This window comes from Salvelinus namaycush, chromosome 36 (assembly GCF_016432855.1).
Source record: "Salvelinus namaycush isolate Seneca chromosome 36, SaNama_1.0, whole genome shotgun sequence".
Classification (NCBI taxonomy): domain Eukaryota; kingdom Metazoa; phylum Chordata; class Actinopteri; order Salmoniformes; family Salmonidae; genus Salvelinus; species Salvelinus namaycush.
Window position 1 is genome coordinate 16277656 of NC_052342.1, and position 19368 is coordinate 16297023.

General features: G+C 46.3%; 1 protein-coding gene across 1 annotated transcript; it reads right to left on the minus strand.

Moving 5' to 3' along the window:
* Positions 1-598: 598 nt before the first annotated feature.
* Positions 599-7700, minus strand: LOC120030625 (perforin-1-like). Its single transcript, XM_038976054.1, has 7 exons — positions 7613-7700; positions 6857-7227; positions 3263-3426; positions 2931-3150; positions 2676-2815; positions 2129-2552; positions 599-1457 (listed from the first exon to the last, which is right to left on the minus strand). The coding sequence occupies exons 1-7, from the start codon at positions 7617-7619 to the stop codon at positions 984-986; spliced, it is 1800 nt and encodes a 599-aa protein (XP_038831982.1). The 5' UTR covers positions 7620-7700; the 3' UTR covers positions 599-983.
* Between the last annotated feature and the right edge of the window lie 11668 nt (positions 7701-19368).

Sequence of the window (19368 nt, forward strand, 5' to 3'; positions counted from 1 at the left end):
AAAATTGGGAGAATATAATACTTTTCTAAACTTTTTGCTTTTCTAAGAGACTTTGAGATGATATTGTTCCTGTGAAATATCAGTGCTTAGCTATTTGTAGTAGCTGAATAGTAAGATTAAATTGGGTACTTACAATACTATACCCTGAAGTACACACACAATCATCCTGATGCCTCCTACTGTCAGGGTTGGGTTCAATTCAATTTCAATTCCGGTCAATTCTAAAAGTGAACCAAACGCCAATTCAAATTCAAATTGTTCCTAATTGAAGTGATCTGGAATTGGAATTTTAGTGTACTGTACATCCTGATCTGACGGGAGCTGAAATGCAATTGACCCCAACCCAGCTTAATGTATTAGTATTTCCCACCAAATATATTCCATAATAAACAAATCACTTTCTTGTATAATATATCAATGGAAAATAATCTTAACAGTGAGTCCTTGAACTGGTCCAGTTGGTCAATGAGGAGGCGCAGTCAACACCAGCTATGATTGTCTTTGAACAAAGTAGGCTACACCAACTGTAGTAAATGTTCCTTTTTAAAAATGTTTTCAATGATTATATATTTAGAGAAAAATTACTTCCATTGAATACAACACAAAAGCAGCACATTGATTTTCAAGTGAGGGTCAATGAATTGATATACTGGACTTCCAGCTGAATGTATCAAATCAAGTAGCTTTTTATTGCAGTGGAGCACAAACAACATGGCACAGTCATGAGAGAATGAAAACATAAAAGTCAAGTTTAATGCAATACATTTCATGTTGTAATTGTACATGGCCTCTATCAAATAAACATACTAAAATTCAAATAAACCATTACCTTCAGAAATACATATACTTTGGATGTTTTTGTTGATGATTTCTTGTTCAGAACAATAGGTTAGAAATGGTATGCATTAAGGTTAGACAGGCCAGGCTAAGGTTTATAGTGTATAGCATAGCGGTTTTGAGAGCAGGGACATGTGATGTGAGATTCATGTGGTTTTTCCGTAAAGGTGACTATTAGCCTTCTGCTTAACCACGAAAGCCAAGGGGTCTCCTATGGGCTGGCCCATCCGGATGTGAGCCAGAAGATCCTGGGTCATGTTGAGGGCATTGCGGGAGGTGTAGAGGTCAGAGAGGTCAGAGTTCATCCCAGAGGGGACATACTCCCCACAGTTGGGGCCACCAAGTCCTGGGGCACAGTCGACCTTGTAGGAAAAGTACAGGGTTCCATGATTCATGGGACACATGCTGTCGTGAGGACCCACTAAGATGGGCCGGACGCTGCACTCCCCCAGGAGGTCGTTCCACCACTTGAACCAGTGTTTGTCTTCATCGTACACAGCAAACTTCAGCTCGCTCGCCAGGGAGAGCTTGACGTTTTCAAAGTATAAGGCTTTGTTCCAGGCAGGGTTGTCGTTGTTGTAGATCACATCAGTCTGCATAGCTTTGTCATCCACGAACACCTTGACGGATCAAACCAAATCAAACTTTATTTAAAGCTACTGTATGTGATTTGAAAAACGACAAAACGGGGCCCCCACCACTTGTTTTAGTACATACACTACGTGGCTAAAAGTATGTGGACACCTGCTCATTGAACATCTCATTCCAAAATCATAGCAATTAATATGGAGTTGGTCCTCCCTTTGCTGCTATAACAGCCTCTACTCTTCTGGCAAGACTTTCCACTAGTTTTTGGAAGATTGTTGCGGGGACTTGCTTCCATTCAATCACAAGAGCATTAGTGATGCCGGGCACGGTGTTCCAAATCATCCCAAAGGTGTTTGATGGGGTTGAGGTCAGGGCTCTGTGTAGGCCAGTCAAGTTCTTCCACACCGATCTCGACAAACAATTTCTGTATGGACCTCACTTTGTGCACGGTGCCATTCTACCTTGTTCATGGTGCCAATGTTTATCTATGGAGATCTCATGGCTCTGTGCTCAATTGTATACACCTGTCAGCAATGTGTGTGGCTGAAATAGCAGAATCCACTAATTTGAAGGTGTATCCACATACTTTTGTAGTGTAGCTGAGCGAAATGTAAATCACATCAAATTCTAGACTTTAGCATTAAAGTGCACTTAAAAACAAACGTCATAGTAAGTTAAAATAATAAAATAAAAGAGATAATACCTTGACAAAGCCGTCGGTCTTGGACGTGGTGTCCCCCCAGAGGCCCCTGGCGCTCTTCACAGTGACGGTAAGGTGGGCCAGGCCCTTCTCCTGCGGGCAGCACTGGCTGGTCATCTCCTTGCTGGCCTGGCACACACACTGGCAGGAGTCGTGGGCACTGGAGCTGGAGCCTCCCTTGCACTTCCCAGAGCAGTGCTTGACCAGAGCGTGTTCCAGGATGTAGTCCTCCACAGCCTTCTTCAGCCCAGCCCGCTTCCTGGCCTGCTTCACCAATAGGTGGAGGGGCTGGAGGGAGTAGTTGATGACGTCAGGGATGGTCTTCAGGCTGCTCGACCAATCAGCGAAGGCCTTGGAGTTTTTACCCGTTTCGGAGAAGAGCAGGTCGGGCGTCCCGTCCGTCTGTCCCCCCACCACCTCGGTAAACCTGTTTGTTTATCATTAGTCATGTTTTGTCTTAAACGAGGACCACAATGGAAATATGTGTTTTATAAGTCTTGTATAATGCCCATTAACACCCCAAAATCTATCAAATCCAAATCAATCGAACCTCTCTTTGAAGGTGCTGCTGAAGCGGTCCTTGGTGTCACGTTTCTGAAGGTCCTTCTTGCAGAACTTGGTCTCTGTGTTGAGTTCAGCTGATCCGGTACTGGTGGCGACGGAGGCCTCAGCCTCAAGACAGTCCTTGACCTGGATTATTATATTGTTTTTTTAACGTAATGTACATTTTCTTTAAATAAATAAATAAATAAAAATACATAGATAAATCCATTTACTGATATATTTTAATTAAAAAGTACTTGACCTCGTTCTCATTGTAGCCACTCAGGGCCGCCTGGCACACTCGCAGGGAGGTCACGCTCTTCACCCGCCCCCCCAGGAGAACCTTCTTGATGAAGTGGGTGCCAAAGTTGTCAAGAAAACGTCTGTAGTCAACCTTGGTCTGGTCAGTGTAGAGGGGGGGCAGGAGGCCCAGGGAGCGAGAGAACTCAGGGTGCAGGGGAGGGTCATCTAGCAGGCGGTAACTGAGAAAGAAACACACAAGATGGAGAGTTTATAGCCTGTAGAGAGCAGTGTTGGTTCTATAAAGTTAAACATCTACAATACAAGTGATGTTATATTTATAAGGTATATCACCTGTAATAAGAGCAGTGTATATCCTGTTTGATGAAGCTGTACTTGTCCTTCTTCGACTGGCTCATCACCGTTTTGGCAGCTCTGGAGTGGGTGCCCCCCACCATGACCGACCCCTTAGCCTGGGGGGTCATAACGTCCAGACCAATCTTCCAACTGACATCTACCTACACATGGTGGTGGATAAGGTGAGTTTACCCACATAAAGCACTTTGAGCATTGGGAAAAGCGCTATACATCAAGTCAAATTTTATTGGTCACATACACATGGTCAGCAGATGTTAACTCGAGTGTAGCGAAATGCTTGTGCTTCTAGTTCCAAGAGTGCAGTGATATCTAACAATTCCCAACAACTACGTAATACACACAAATCGAACAGGTAATCTAACAATTCACCACCAACTACGCACAAATCTAAAGGGGTGAATGACAATATGTACATATAAATATATGAGCAATGGCCGAGCGGCATAGGCAAGGTGCAGTAGATGGTATACATTTTTATTTAACTAGGCAAGTCCGTTAATAGCAAATTCTTATTTTCAATGATGGCCTAGGAACAGTGGGTTAACTGCCTTGTTCAGGGGCAGGACGACAGATTTTTACCTTGTCAGCTCAGGGATTTAAACTTGCAACCTTTCGGTTACAAGGCCAACACTCTAACCACTAGGCTACCTGCCACCCCAAATACACTACATACATGTGATATGAGTAGTGTAAGATATGTAAACATTATTAAAGTGGCATTATTTAAAGTGACTAGTGATCCCTTTATTAAACTGTCAAGTGATTGGGTCTCAATGTTGGCAGCAGCCTCTGAGTTAGTGATGGCTGTTTAACAGTCTGATGGCCTTGAGATAAAAGCTGTTTTTCAGTCTCTCGGTCCCGGCTTTGATGCACCTGTACTGACCTCGCCTTCTGGATGATAGGGGTGTGAACAGGCAGTGGCTCGGGTGGTTGTTGTCCTTGATGATCTTTTTGGCCTTCCTGTGACATCGGGTACTGTAGGTGTCCTGGAGGGCAGGTAGTTTGCCCCCGGTGATGCGTTGTGCAGACCGCACTAACCCTCTGGAGAGCCTTGCGGTTGAGGGTGGTGCAGTTGCCGTACCAGGCTGTGATACAGCCTGACAGGATGCTCTCGATTGTACATCTGTAAAAGTTTGTCAGGGTTTTGGGTGACAGGCCAAATTTCTTCAGCTGCCTTCTTCACCACACTGTCTGTGTGGGTGGACCATTTCAGTTTGTCTGTGATGTGTACACCCAGTAACTTAAAACGTTCCACCTTCTCCACTGCTGTCCCCCTTCGATGTGGATAGGAGGGTGCTCCCTCTGCTGTTTCCTTAAGTCCACGATCATTTCCTTTGTTTTGTTGACATTGAGTGAGAGGGTGTTTTCCTGACACCACACTCTGAGGGCCCTCACCTCCTCCCTGTAGGCTGTCTCGTCGTTGTTGATGATCAAGCCCACTACTGTTATGTCGTCTGCAAACTTGATGATTGAGTTGGAGGCGTGCATGGCCTCGCAGTCGTAGGTGAACAGGGAGTACAGGAGAGGTCTGAGCACACACCCCTTTGTGGGGACCCAGTGTTGAGGGTCAGCGAGGTGGAGATGTTGTTTCCTACCTTCACCACCTGGGGGCGGCCCGCCAGAAAGTCCAGGACCCAGTTGCACAGGGAGGGGTTGAGGCCCTGGGCCTCCAGCTTGATGATGAGCTTGGAGGGTATGGTGTTGAATGCTGAGCTGTAGTCAATGAACAGCATTCTTACATAGGTATTCCTCTTGTCCAAATGGGACAGGGCAGTGTGCAGTGTGATGGCGATTGTGTCGTCTGTGGACCTGTTGGGGTGGTATGCAAACTGAAGTGGGTCTAGGGTGGCCGGTAAGGTGGCGGTGATATGATCCTTGACTAACTTCTCAAAGCACTTCATGGTGACAGAAGTGGGTGCTACGGGGCTGTAGTCATTTCAGTTATCTTTGCCTTGAGTTTCTGCCTAAAAATCGGGACGAGCAAGATGGCGTCGTGGTTGGATTTGCCGAAGGGGGGGCGGAGGAGGGCCTTGTCTGCTTCACTAAAGTTAGAGTAGCAGGGGTCGAGAGTATTAGCCCTACGTGTCGTGCAATTAATATGCTTATCTAATTTAGGTAGCACTGTTCTCAAATGTACTTTGTTAAAATCCCCAGCTACATTAAGTGCAGCCTCCTACATATATATAGTTTCCAGTTTACATAAATCAAATGTTATTTGTCACATGCGCCGAATACAACAGGTACAGGAATGCAACCTTATAGTGAAATGCTTACTTATGAGCCCCTAACCAACAATGCAGTTAAAAAAAGTACGGATAAGAAAAAGAAATAAAAGTAACAAGTAATTAAAGAGCAGCAGTAAAATAACAATAGTGAGACAATATACAGGTGGGGGGTGCCGGTACAGAGTCAATGTGCATGGGCACTGGTTAGTTGAGGTAATATGTACATGTAAGTAGAGTTATTAAAGTGACTATGAATAGATGATAACAACAGAGAGTAGCAGCGGTGTAAAAGAGGGGAGGGGGGGAATGCAAATAGTCTGGGTAGCCATTTGATTAGATGTTCAGGAGTCTTACGGCTTGAGGGTAGAAGCTGTTTAGAAACCTCTTGGACCTAGACTTAGTGCAGTTGTAGAACCTTAATCCACAATCATCTCCTTCGTCTTGATTACTTTGAGGGAGAGGCTGCTGTCCTGGCAACACACGGCCAGGTCTCTGACCTCCTCCCTATAGGCTGTTTCGTCGTTGTCGGTGATAAAGCCTACCACTGTTGTGTCATTGGCAAATTTAATGATGGTGTTGGAGTTGTGCCTTGGCCGTGCAGTCATGAGTGAACAGGGAGTACAGTATATATTGAATCAATTATTATTATTTATATTATTATTTTTATACATGATTATGATGATTATTATAAAGCTCTCTCTCTATATATATTATATACTGAACAAATATATGAATGCAACATGAAACAATTTCAAAGCTGAGTTAGAGTTAATGTGAGGAAAACAGTCAATTTAAATAAAATCATCACTACTAGTTAGTAGTCAGCTAATTGACTGTTTTCCTCACATTAACTCAAACTCAGCTTTGAAAATGATGACATCAGCAAACCGCTCACCCACACGATGCCATACATGTGTTCTATGGTTGTGAGGCCGGTTGGACGTACTGACAAATTCTATAAAACGATGGAGGCGGCTTATGGTAGAGAAATTAACATTACATTCTCCAGCAACAGCTCTGGTGGACATTCCTGCAGTCAGCAAGCCAATTGCACGCTCACTCAAACCTTGAGACATCTGTGGCATTGTGTTTTGTGACAAAACTGCACATTTTAGAGTGGCCTTTTATTGTCCCTAGCACAAGGTGCACCTGTGTAATGATCATGCTGTTTAATCAGCTTCTTGGTATGCCACACCTGTCAAGCGGATGGATTATCTTGGCTAAAGAGAAATTATCACTAACAGGGATGTAAGCAAATTTGTTCACAACATTTCAGAGAAATAAGCTCTGAGTTTAGTAGTAGTAGTAGTAGTAGCAGCAGTAGCAGTGGTAGTAGTAGTATTACCTCTGTCTGGCTGCTGCTCACAAACGCCTCGCTGGAGTCGTAGACCATGCTGGCTAACTTCATGTTGCACTTCTGCGAGGGACGCCAGTCCACCACAGCCGCAGGCAGCCTCTGAGTCTGGCCATCCATGAAAGGGTTAACACAGAGGGTACAGGCCCCGTTATTGGTCTTCCTCCAGGTGTCCACGTCGATGACATAGGCCTGCTTACGTTCCATGGTGACGACGTCGAAACCCTCACCCGCCAGGTTGGTACCGGGAGCTGACAGCGCAGCCTTGCACTCTGCTGGCCGGCCCGTGGTGCACGAGGACAGGACAGGGGACAGCCACGCTCCCCACAGCCACAGCAGGGCAACCAGAGAAGTCTGTGTGCCTGGAGAGGAGGAGGAGAAGATGATATTACATTACACTTCATTCAAGGTCAATTCCAGTGCTAAACTTATTACAAATATCAATGTTTGTCAGATGTTTTCAGACCTCAAAATGTGTCGCTATTTGATTTGTCTAGCGGAAAAACACTTAATTCCAGGATACATATGTTCCCGTGGGAGACCGGGGTTCGATCCCTGAGTCAACTGCTCAACTTTCATCTTTCTCCTTACTCACTTCACCTCTGTAACTATCTCCATTAAACTATACATTGTGTAGGGTGAGCAGACTCCTGTTCCCCAACAAAAAGGGGAGATAAAAAAGAAAAGAGTTGCTCTCATTTTGGAGACATGCATAGAGAGTAAGTGTAGATATATATAGCCTCTTACCTGACATAATATCAATCACAATCTCTTGGTGATGATGATGGGTTTGATGAAGATGATCCTGGAACAATGGAGCATTCTGTGTCTCTGTCTGCTGACTGACTGACTGACTAACTGACTACTGGGAAACAAACAGCAAGATGTCTGTGGGTTCCATCCTGGAGGCGGTGTTTTTAGTTGTGGTCAAGGCTTTGTTTATATAGATGGTTCCTGCAGTTTCCTTTGGTTATGAACCACCACCTGCACCTGCTGTTGTGTGTTTTGGTGTGGGGGTGGGTGTTCACTTGTAAGAAAGCCTTTGCAGACATACAGATAATTAATATCTGTGCATGAGTGAATGTTTCATGGCAGCAGAAAAACAAGACTTGACCCAGCAGTTTCCTAACTCTAATTGCACACACTTTTACCTGTCTGCTACTGCTCTCCATAAATAGTCAACCAGGCACCCAATCAAACCGGTACCTGGCACTGCCACTTTACATACAGAGCCATTTGACTGCTTAGGCAGTCATTCTCCCTCAGATTTGTGGATAGGGCTGGGCGATATGGTCAAATCAAACTGAAGAAGAGATAATCACATTTTACTTGTCACATGAGCTGAATAAAAAAGGTGTAGACCTTACTGTGAAATGCTTACAAGCCCTTAATTAACCAACAATGCAGTTTTGAAGAAAGACAAGAGTTAAGAAAATATATTTACTAAATAAACAAAAGTAAAAATATATAATTTAAATAACAATAACGATGCTATATACAGGGGGACCGGTAACGAGTCAATGTGCGGGGGTAGAGGTTAGTCGTGGTAGTTGAGGTAATATGTACATGTAGGAAGGGGTAAAGTGACTATGCATAGATAATAAACAGCCAGTAGCAGCAGTGTAAAAAAAGGGGGGGTCAATGCAAATAGTCCAGGTAGCCATTTGATGAACTTTTCAGCAGTCTTATGGCTTTGGGGTAGAAGCTGATAAGGAGCCTTTTGGACCTGAATGATGAGTCATTCAAAGAATAGACCGTCTGCTACAGTGGTGAGAAGAGGGCTTTATGATGGCGCTGAGCACAGTTGAAACCCTTCCTCTGGTACTCTGGCTTGGTGGTTAGAAGTCTTGATAAGCACAGCATCACATGACACTTCTCTCACGATGAACAGGTTTCACTGTGAACAAAGTGCTGGTAAATGGTACACATTGTTACATAGTACTATTGATATTCCTGTTTGCAATTTGTATAATAACTCATTTGTATATGCATTCATCTGTTGCACTCTACTCCTCACTCTCTCTCTCTCCTCTCCAGCGGTGCCTATGCTGTGTAGCATCTATGTTCTGTCTGTGTAATCACATATTGCTCTACCCCTCTCCATCTACTCCAGCTGTCCAGTGGCTCTAGGACAGGAAACATGCAGCCGTTCCCCCGGTCTACATCCAGACTTCTAGCCATGGAGCAGAGCCAGGCATGGCCAGCTGAACCCCGACCAGCACCAGGCCCGGGGCCAAGGTCTCCACCTACAGCCTGACCAATGTGATGCCCCAGGCCAAGGAGTTCCTCCAACACAACTGGCTCCCCACCATGCCACAACAACTACTGCCATGGAACCGTCTATGTTATCACCGGCCTCACCACCGCCAGTAACACCATTCGGAGAGGTATCGTTAACCAGGTGGGGGTACAATTTTCATTCCCCATAATTTGTTGCTATGCCCAATACACACGTACAGAAACATAAACTGTTATGGTCTTGACAAGGAAATGGATCAACTGAATCACTCATGTCATTGAGGTACATGACACTTGTTTCCCCTTTAAAGGAAGATAAGGGTTTGCTGGAAGGGCTTTCTTGGATTTCCCATCAAGTCATGCCTGAGTACACATGACACCAACACAACCTTACATGGTCAATGCAGCAAAACCATATACAAGACCATCTACAGTGGCTTGTGAAAAAATTCACCCCCCTTGGCATTTTTCTTTTTTTTGGCCTTACAACTTGGAATTCAAATTGATATTTGGTGGGTTTGTATCATTTGATTTACACAACGTGCCTACCACTTTGAAGATGCACAAAAAAAATGTGTGAAACAAATAAGAAATAAGACCAAAAAAACTGAAATCTTGAGCGTGCATAACTATTCACCCCCCCAAAGTCAATACTTTGTAGAGCCACCTTTTGCAGCAATTACAGCTGCAAGTCTCTTGGGGTATGTCTCTATAAGCTTGGTACATATAGCCATTGGGATTTTTTGCCCATTCTTCAAGGCAAAACTGCTCCCTCTCCTTCAAGTTGGATGGGTTCCGCTGGTGTACAGCAATCTTTAAGTCACACCACGGATTCTCAATTGGATTGAGATCTGTGCTTTGACTATGCCATTTCAAGACATTTAAAACCACTCAAGTGTTGCTTTAGCAGTATGCTTAGGGTCATTGTCCTGCTGGAAGGTGAACCTCCATCCCAGTCTCAAATCTCTGGAAGCCTGAAACAGGTTTCCCTCAAGAATTTCCCTGTATTTAGCTGCATCCATCATTCCTTCAATTCTGACCAGTATCCGAGTCCCTGCCAATGAAAAACATCCCACAGCATGATGCTGCCACCACCATGCTTCACTGTGGGGATGATGTTCTCGGTGTGATGAGAGGTGTTGGGTTTGCACCATACATAGCGTTTTCCTTGATGGCTAAAAAGCTACATTTTTGTGTCATCTGACCAGAGTACCTTCTTCCATATGTTTGGGGAGTCTCCCACATGCCTTTTGCCGAACACCAATTGTGTTTGCTTATTTATTTATTTATTTATTTATCTTAAAGCCCAGCTCTGTGGAGTGTATGGCTTAAAGTGGTCCTATGGACAGATACTCCAATCTCCGCTGTGGAGCTTTGCAGCTTCTTCAGGGTTACCTTTGGTCTCTTTGTTGCCTCTCTGATTAATGCCCTCCTTGCCTGGCCGGAGAGTTTTGCTGGGCGGCCCTCTCATGGCAGGTTTGTTGTGGTGCCATATTCTTTCCATTTTCTAATAATGGAATTAATGGTGTTCCATGGGATGTTCAAAGTTTCTGATATTTTTTTATAACCCAACCCTGATCAGTAGTTCTCCACAACTTTGTTCCTGATCTGTTTGGAGAGCTCCTTGGTCTTCATGGTTCCCCTTGTTTAGTGGTGATGCAGACTCCGGGGCCTTTCAGAACAGGTGTATATATACTGAGATCATGGGATAGATCATGTGACACTTAGATTGCACACAGGTGGACTTTATTTAACTAATTATGTGACTTCTGAAGGTAATTGGTTGCACCATATATTATTTAGGGGCTTCATAGCAAAGGGGGTGAATACATATGCACACACCACGTGTTGCTGTGCGTTTTGTTGCCAACCTTACTTTGCTAGCTGACAACTTTATGTTTTTTTTTCTTTTTACTTTTTAATTACCGTTTATATTTTTTGTTTTTCCATCACAACTTTTTTCCCTCATTCAACTTTTTCACTCCGGACGCTTTATCTGGACATGGTTCGTCAGCACTTTCAACAGCCGAAGCTAAGTAGTAACATTAACATGATGTCTTCTAATTGCAGTCGCTGTACTCATAATATACAGGAGAACGATCGCCTTACGGCGAGGATAGCTGTGCTGCAAGCCCAGCTTCAGACGCAATCGTTAGGCAAGGGTAATTTCAGTGTAGGAAAGGATGAAACAGCGTCTGTGCCACCAGTAAGTACAGATAGTAGTATAAACCCCCCCGCACAGTCCCCACAGCCGGACAACTTTCTCATGGCTTCTGGAGGGAAATGCTGTAGGAATGCTCAACTGGTGTCGCTCATTCAGCCGACAGAAACTTTCAACCGGTTTTCCCCATTAAGTAGCGAGTCGGAGTCTGAGGCCGAGTCTTCTCTTGTCTCTACTCCTCCCGTTACGGGTTCTGAGACGCCGAAGGCTCCCACCATTAGCTCTGACAAATTGAAAACCCTAGTCATTGGCGACTCCATTACCCGCAGTATTAGACTTAAAACGAATCACCCAGCGATTATACACTGTTTACCAGGGGGCAGGGCTACCGACGTTAAGGCTAATCTGAAGATGGTGCTGGCTAAAGCTAAAACTGGCGAGTGTAGAGAGTATAGAGATATTGTTATCCACGTCGGCACCAACGATGTTAGGATGAAACAGTCAGAGGTCACCAAGCACAACATAGCTTCAGCGTGTAAATCAGCTAGAAAGATGTGTTGGCATTGAGTAATTGTCTCTGGCCCCCTCCCAGTTAGGGGGAGTGACGAGCTCTACAGCAGAGTCTCACAACTCAATCGCTGGTTGAAAACTGTTTTCTGCCCCTCCCAAAAGATAGAATTTGTAGATAATTGGCCCTCTTTCTGGGACTCACCCACAAACAGGACCAAGCCTGACCTGCTGAGGAGTGACGGACTCCATCCTAGCTGGAGGGGTGCTCTCATCTTATCTACCAACATAGACAGGGCTCTAACTCCTCTAGCTCCACAATGAAATAGGGTGCAGGCCAGGCAGCAGGCTGTTAGCCAACCTGCCAGCTTAGTGGAGTCTGCCACTAGCATAGTCAGTGTAGTCAGCTCAGCCATCCCCATTGAGACTGTGTCTGTGCCTCGACCTAGGTTGGGCAAAACTAAACATGGCGGTGTTCGCCTTAGCAATCTCATTAGGATAAAGACCTCCTCCATTCCTGCCATTATTGAAAGAGATCGTGATACCTCACATCTCAAAATAGGGTTACTTAATGTTAGATCCCTCACTTCAAAGGCAGTTATAGTCAATGAACTAATCACTGATCATAATCTTGATGTGATTGGCCTGACTGAAACATGGCTTAAGCCTGATGAATTTACTGTGTTAAATGAGGCCTCACCTCCTGGTTACACTAGTGACCATATCCCCCGTGCATCCCGCAAAGGCGGAGGTGTTGCTAACATTTACGATAGCAAATTTCAATTTACACAAAAAAAAATGACGTTTTCGTCTTTTGAGCTTCTAGTCATGAAATCTATGCAGCCTACTCAATCACTTTTTATAGCTACTGTTTACAGGCCTCCTGGGCCATATACAGCGTTCCTCTCTGAGTTCCCTGAATTCCTATCGGACCTTGTAGTCATAGCAGATAATATTCTCATTTTTGGTGATTTTAATATTCATATGGAAAAGTCCACAAACCCACTCCAAAAGTCTTTCGGAGCCATCATCGACTCAGTGGGTTTTGTCCAACATGTCTCTGGACCTACTCACTGCCACAGTCATACTCTGGACCTAGTTTTGTCCCATGGAATAAATGTTGTAGATCTTAATGTTTTTCCTCATAATCCTGGACTATCGGACCACCATTTTATTACGTTTGCAATCGCAACAAATAATCTGCTCAGACCCCAACCAAGGAGCATCAAAAGTCGTGCTATAAATTCTCAGACAACACAAAAAATCCTTGATGCCCTTCCAGACTCCTTCTGCCTACCCAAGGACGTCAGAGGACAAAAATCAGTTAACCACCTAACTGAGGAACTCAATTTAACCTTGCGCAATACCCTAGATGCAGAAACTAGCTCCCTGGTATACAGAAAATACCCGAGCTCTGAAGCAAGCTTCCAGAAAATTGGAACGGAAATGGCGCCACACCAAACTGGAAGTCTTCCGACTAGCTTGGAAAGACAGTACCGTGCAGTATCGAAGAGCCCTCACTGCTGCTCGATCATCCTACTTTTCCAACTTAATTGAGGAAAATAAGAACAATCCAAAATTTCTTTTTGATACTGTTGCAAAGCTAACTAAAAAGCAGCATTCCCCAAGAGAGGATGGCTTTCACTTCTGCAGTAATAAATTCATGAACTTCTTTGAGGAAAAGATCATGATCATTAGAAAGCAAATTACGGACTCCTCTTTTTAAATCTGCGTATTCCTCCAGGGCTTAGCTGTCCTGGATCTGCACAGCTCTGCCAGGGCCTGGGATCGGGAGAGACACTTAAGTGTTTTAGTACTATATCTCTTGACACAATGATGAAAATAATCATGGCCTCTAAACCTTCAAGCTGCATACTGGATCCTATTCCAACTAAACTAATGAAAGAGCTGCTTCATGTGCTTGGCCCTCCTATGTTGAACATAATAAACGGCTCTCTATCCACCAGATGTGTACCAAACTCACTAAAAGTGGCAGTAATAAAGCCTCTCTTGAAAAAGCCAAACCTTGACCCGGAAAATATAAAAAACTATCGGTCTATATCGAATCTTCCATTCCCCTCAAACATTTTAGAAAAAGCTGTTGCGCAACAACTCACTGCCTTCCTGAAGACAAACAATGTATACGAAATGCTTCAGTCTGGTTTTAGACCCCATCATAGCACTGAGACTGCACTTGTGAAGGTGGTAAATGACCTTTTAATGGCGTCACACCGAGGCTCTGCATCTGTCCTCGTGCTACTAGACCTTAGTGCTGCCTTTGACACCATCGATCACCACATTCTTTTGGAGAGACTGGAAACCCAAATTGGTCTACACGGACAAGTTCTGGCCTGGTTTAGATCTTATCTGTCGGAAAGATATCAGTTTGTCTCTGTGAATGGTTTGTCCTCTGACAAATCAACTGTACATTTCGGTGTTCCTCAAGGTTCTGTTTTAGGACCACTATTGTTTTCACTATATATTTTACCTCTTGGGGATGTTATTCGAAAACATAATGTTAACTTTCACTGCTATGCGGATGACAAACAGCTGTACATTTCAATGAAACATGGTGAAGCCCCAAAATTGCCCTCGCTAGAAGCCTGTGTTTCAGATATAAGGAAGTGGATGGCTGAAAACTTTCTACTTTTAAACTCGGACAAAACAGAGATGCTTGTTCTAGGTCCCAAGAAACAAAGAGATCTTCTGTTAAATCTGACAATTAATCTTGATGGTTGTAAAGTCGTCTCAAATAAAACTGTGAAGGACCTCGGCGTTACTCTTGACCCTGATCTCTCTTTTGACGAACATATCAAGACTGTTTCAAGGACAGCTTTTTTCCATCTACGTAACATTGCAAAAATCAGACATTTTCTGTCTAAAAATGATGCAGAAAAATTAATCCATGCATTTGTTACTTCTAGGTTAGACTACTGCAATGCTCTACTTTCCGGCTACCCGGATAAAGCACTAAATAAACTTCAGTTAGTGCTAAATACGGCTGCTAGAATCCTGACTAGAACCAAGAAATTTGATCATATTACTCCAGTGCTAGCTTCCCTACACTGGCTTCTTGTTAAGGCAAGGGCTGATTTCAAGGTTTTACTGTTAACCTATAAAGCGTTACATGGGCTTGCTCCTACCTATCTTTCCGAGTTGGTCCTGCCGTACATACCTACACGTACGCTACGGTCACAAGACGCAGGCCTCCTAATTGTCCCTAGAATTTCTAAGCAAACAGCTGGAGGCAGGGGTTTCTCCTATAGAACTCCATTTTTATGGAATGGTCTGCCTACCCATGGGAGAGACGCAGACTCGGTCTCAACCTTTAAGTCTTTACTGAAGACTTATCTCTTCAGTAGGTCATATGATTGAGTGTAGTCTGGCCCAGGAGTGTGAAGGTGAACGGAAAGGCTCTGGAGCAACGAACCGCCCTTGCTGTCTCTGCCTGGCCGGTTCCCCTCTCTCCACTGGGATTCTCTACCTCTAACCCTATTACCGGGGCTGAGTCACTGGCTTACTGGTGCTCTTTCATGCCGTCCCTAGGAGGGGTGCGTCACTTGAGTGGGTTGAGTTACTGATGTGATCTTCCTGTCTGGGTTGGCGCCCCCCCTTGGTTTGTGCTGTGGTGGAGATCTTTGTGGGCTATACTCGGCCTTGTCTCAGGATTGTAAGTTGGTGGTTGAAGATATCCCTCTAGTGGTGCGGGGGCTGTGCTTTGGCAAAGTGGGTGGGGTTATATCCTTCCTGTTTGGCCCTGTCTGGGGGTATCATCGGATGGGGCCACAGTGTCTCCTGACCCCTCCTGTCTCAGCCTCCAGTATTTATGCTGCAGTAGTTTGTGTCGGGGGGCTAGGGTCAGTTGGTTATATCTGGAGTACTTCTCCTGTCTTATCCAGTGTCCTGTGTGAATTTAAGTATGCTCTCTCTAATTCTCTCCTTCTCTCTTTCTTTCTCTCTCTCGGAGGACCTGAGCCCTAGGACCATACGTCAGGACTACCGGGCATGATGACTCCGTGCTGTCCCCAGTCCACCTGGCCTTGCTGCTTTTCCAGTTTCAACTGTTCTGCCTGCGGTTATGGAACCCCTACCTGTCCCAGACCTGCTGTTTTCAACTCTTAATGATCGGCTATGAAAAGCCAACTGACATTTATTCCTGATTTATTATTTGACCATGTTTGTCATTTTGAACATCTTGGCCATGTTCTGTTATAATCTCCACCCGGCACAGCCAGAAGAGGACTGGCCACCCCTCATAGCCTGGTTCCTCTCTAGGTTTCTTCCTAGGTTTTGGCCTTTCTAGGGAGTTTTTCCTAGCCACTGTGCTTCTACACCTGCATTGCTTGCTGTTTGGGGTTTTAGGCTGGGTTTCTGTACAGCACTTCGAGTGATTAGCTGATGTACGAAGGGCTATTGTAACGATCGTTCTCCTCCTCTTCGTCCGAAGAGGAGGAGTAGGGATTGGACGAAAGCGCAGCGTTGTTATATGACATGATGAATATTTATTAAGGAAAAATTGAATACGGAAAACACAAAACAACAAAACGAATGTAGACAGACCTGAATTAGAGAACTTACATATACACGAAGAACTCATGAACAGGAACAGACTACACGAACGAACAAACAAACGAAACAGTCCCGTGTGGTGCACAGACACAAACACGGAAGACAACCACCCACAACAAACAATGTGAAACAACCTACCTATATATGGTTCTCAATCAGAGGAAAACGTAAAACACCTGCCTCTGATTGAGAGCCATACAAGGTCAATTAAACCTGACACTTAACATAGAACAAACAACACAGACTGCCCACCCAGCTCACGTCCTGACCCGCTAAACACAACTATACAAAAGGAAAACAAGGTCAGGAACGTGACATTAACCCCCCCCCAAGATGCGGACTCCGGCCGCAAAACTCAACCTCAAGGGGAGGGTTTGGGTGGGCATCTGTCCACGGTGGCGGCTCCGGCTCCGGACGCTGTCCCCACACCACCATAGTCACTCCCTGCTTCCGTATCCCCCTCTCAATGACCACCCTCCAAATAAACCCACCTAAATTAAGGGGCATCACCGGGATAAGGGGCAGCACCGGGATAAGGGGCAGCTCCGGACTGAGGGACGGCAGCTCCGGACTGAGGGACGGCAGCTCCGGACTGAGGGACGGCAGCTCCGGACTGAGGGACGGCAGCTCCGGACTGAGGGACGGCAGCTCCGGACTGACTGACAGCTCTGGCAGGTCATGGCTGGCTGACGGCTCTGGTTGGTCACGGCTGGCTGACGGCTCTGGCTGGTCACGGCTGGCTGACGGCTCTGGCTGGTCACGGCTGGCTGACGGCTCTGGCTGGTCACGGCTGGCTGACGGCTCTGGCTGGTCACGGCTGGCTGACGGCTCTGGCTGGTCACGGCTGGCTGACGGCTCTGGCTGGTCACGGCTGGCTGACGGCTCTGGCTGGTCACGGCTGGCTGACGGCTCTGGCTGGTCACGGCTGGCTGACGGCTGTGGCTGGTCACGGCTGGCAGAAGGCTCTGGCTGATCCTGTCTGGCGGAAGGCTTTGGCTGCTCCTGTCTGGCGGAAGGCTCTAGCGGCTCCTGTCTGGCGGAAGGCTCTAGCGGCTCCTGTCTGGCGGACGGCTCTGAAGGCTCATGGCAGACGGGCGGCTTTGCAGGCTCAGTACAGACGGGCGGCTTTGAAGGCTCAGTACAGACGGGCAGTTCATGCGGCGCTTGGCAGACGGACAGTTCAGACGGCGTTGGGCAGACGGGCAGTTCAGGCGCCGTTGGGCAGACGGGCAGTTCAGGCGCCGCTGGGCAGACGGGCAGTTCAGGCGCCGCTGGGCAGACGGGCAGTTCAGGCGCCGCTGGGCAGACGGCAGACTCTGGCCGGCTGAGACGCACAGTAGGCCTGGTGCGTGGTATCGGAACTGGAGGTACCGGGCTAAGGACACGCACCATCAGGCTAGTGCGGGGAACAACAACAGGGCACACTGGACTCTCAAGGCGTACTATAGGCCTGGTGCGTGGTACCGGCACTGGTGGTACCGGGCTGAGGGCACGCACATCAGGGCGAGTACGGGGAGAAGGAACAGTGCATACAGGGCTCTGGAGACGCACAGGAGGCTTGATGCGTGGTGCCGGAACTGGAGGCACTGGGCTGGAGACACGCACCACAGGGAGAGTGCGTGGAGGAGGAACAGGACTCTGGAGACGCACTGGAAGCCTGGTGCGTGGTGTAGGCACTGGTGGTACTGGGCTGGAGCGGGGAGGTGGCGCCGGAAATACCGGACCGTGCAGGCGTACTGGCTCCCTTGAGCACTGAGCCTGCCCAACCTTACCTGGTTGTATGCTCCCCGTCGCCCGACCAGTGCGGGGAGGTGGAATAACCCGCACCGGGCTATGTAGGCGAACCGGGGACACCATGCGTAAGGCTGGTGCCATGTAAGCCGGCCCGAGGAGACACACTGGAGACCAGACGCGTTGAGCCGGCTTCATGGCACCTGGCTCAATACTCAATCTAGCCCGGCCGATACGAGGAGCTGGTATGTACCGCACCGGGCTATGCACACGTACAGGAGACACCATGCGCTCTACTGCGTAACACGGTGTCTGCCCGTACTCTCGCTCTCCACGGTAAGTACAGGGAGTAGGCGCAGGTCTCCTACCACACTCCCTTTTAGCCTCCCCCCCAAGAAATTTTTGGGGTTTCTTTTCGGGTTTCCAGCCACGTCTCCTTGCTGCCTCCTCATACCACCGCTCCTGGGCTTTAGCTGCCTCCCTCTCTTCAAAAGAGCGGCGATATTCCCCTGTCTGAGCCCAGGGTCCTTTTCCAGCCAATATTTCCTCCCAAGTCCACGAGTCCTTGTTTTTTGGCCGCTGCTGCTGGTTCCTCTCACGCTGCTTGATCCTTGTTTGGTGGGTGGTTCTGTAACGATCGTTCTCCTCCTCTTTGTCCGAAGAGGAGGAGTAGGGATTGGACGAAAGCGCAGCGTTGTTATATGACATGATGAATATTTATTAAGGAAAAATTGAATACGGAAAACACTCGGAAAATACAAAACAACAAAACGAACGTAGACAGACCTGAACTAGAGAACTTACATATACACGAAGAACGCATGAACAGGAACAGACTACACAAACGAACGAACAAACAAACGAAACAGTCCCGTGTGGTGCACAGACACAAACACGGAAGACAACCACCCACAACAAACAATATGAAACAACCTACCTATATATGGTTCTCAATCAGAGGAAAACGTAAAACACCTGCCTCTGATTGAGAGCCATACAAGGTCAATTAAACCTGACACTTAACATAGAACAAACAACACAGACTGCCCACCCAGCTCACGTCCTGACCCACTAAACACAACTATACAAAAGGAAAACAAGGTCAGGAACGTGACAGCTATATAAAATAAACTTGATTGATTATTTATTTTTTTTGAAACAAGGGATTTTTTCATTTCACTTCACCAATTTGGACTATTTTGTGTATGTCCATTTCAAGAAATCCAAATAAAAATATATTTCAATTACAGGTTGTAATCCAACAAAATAGAAAAACGCCAAGGGGGATGAATACTTT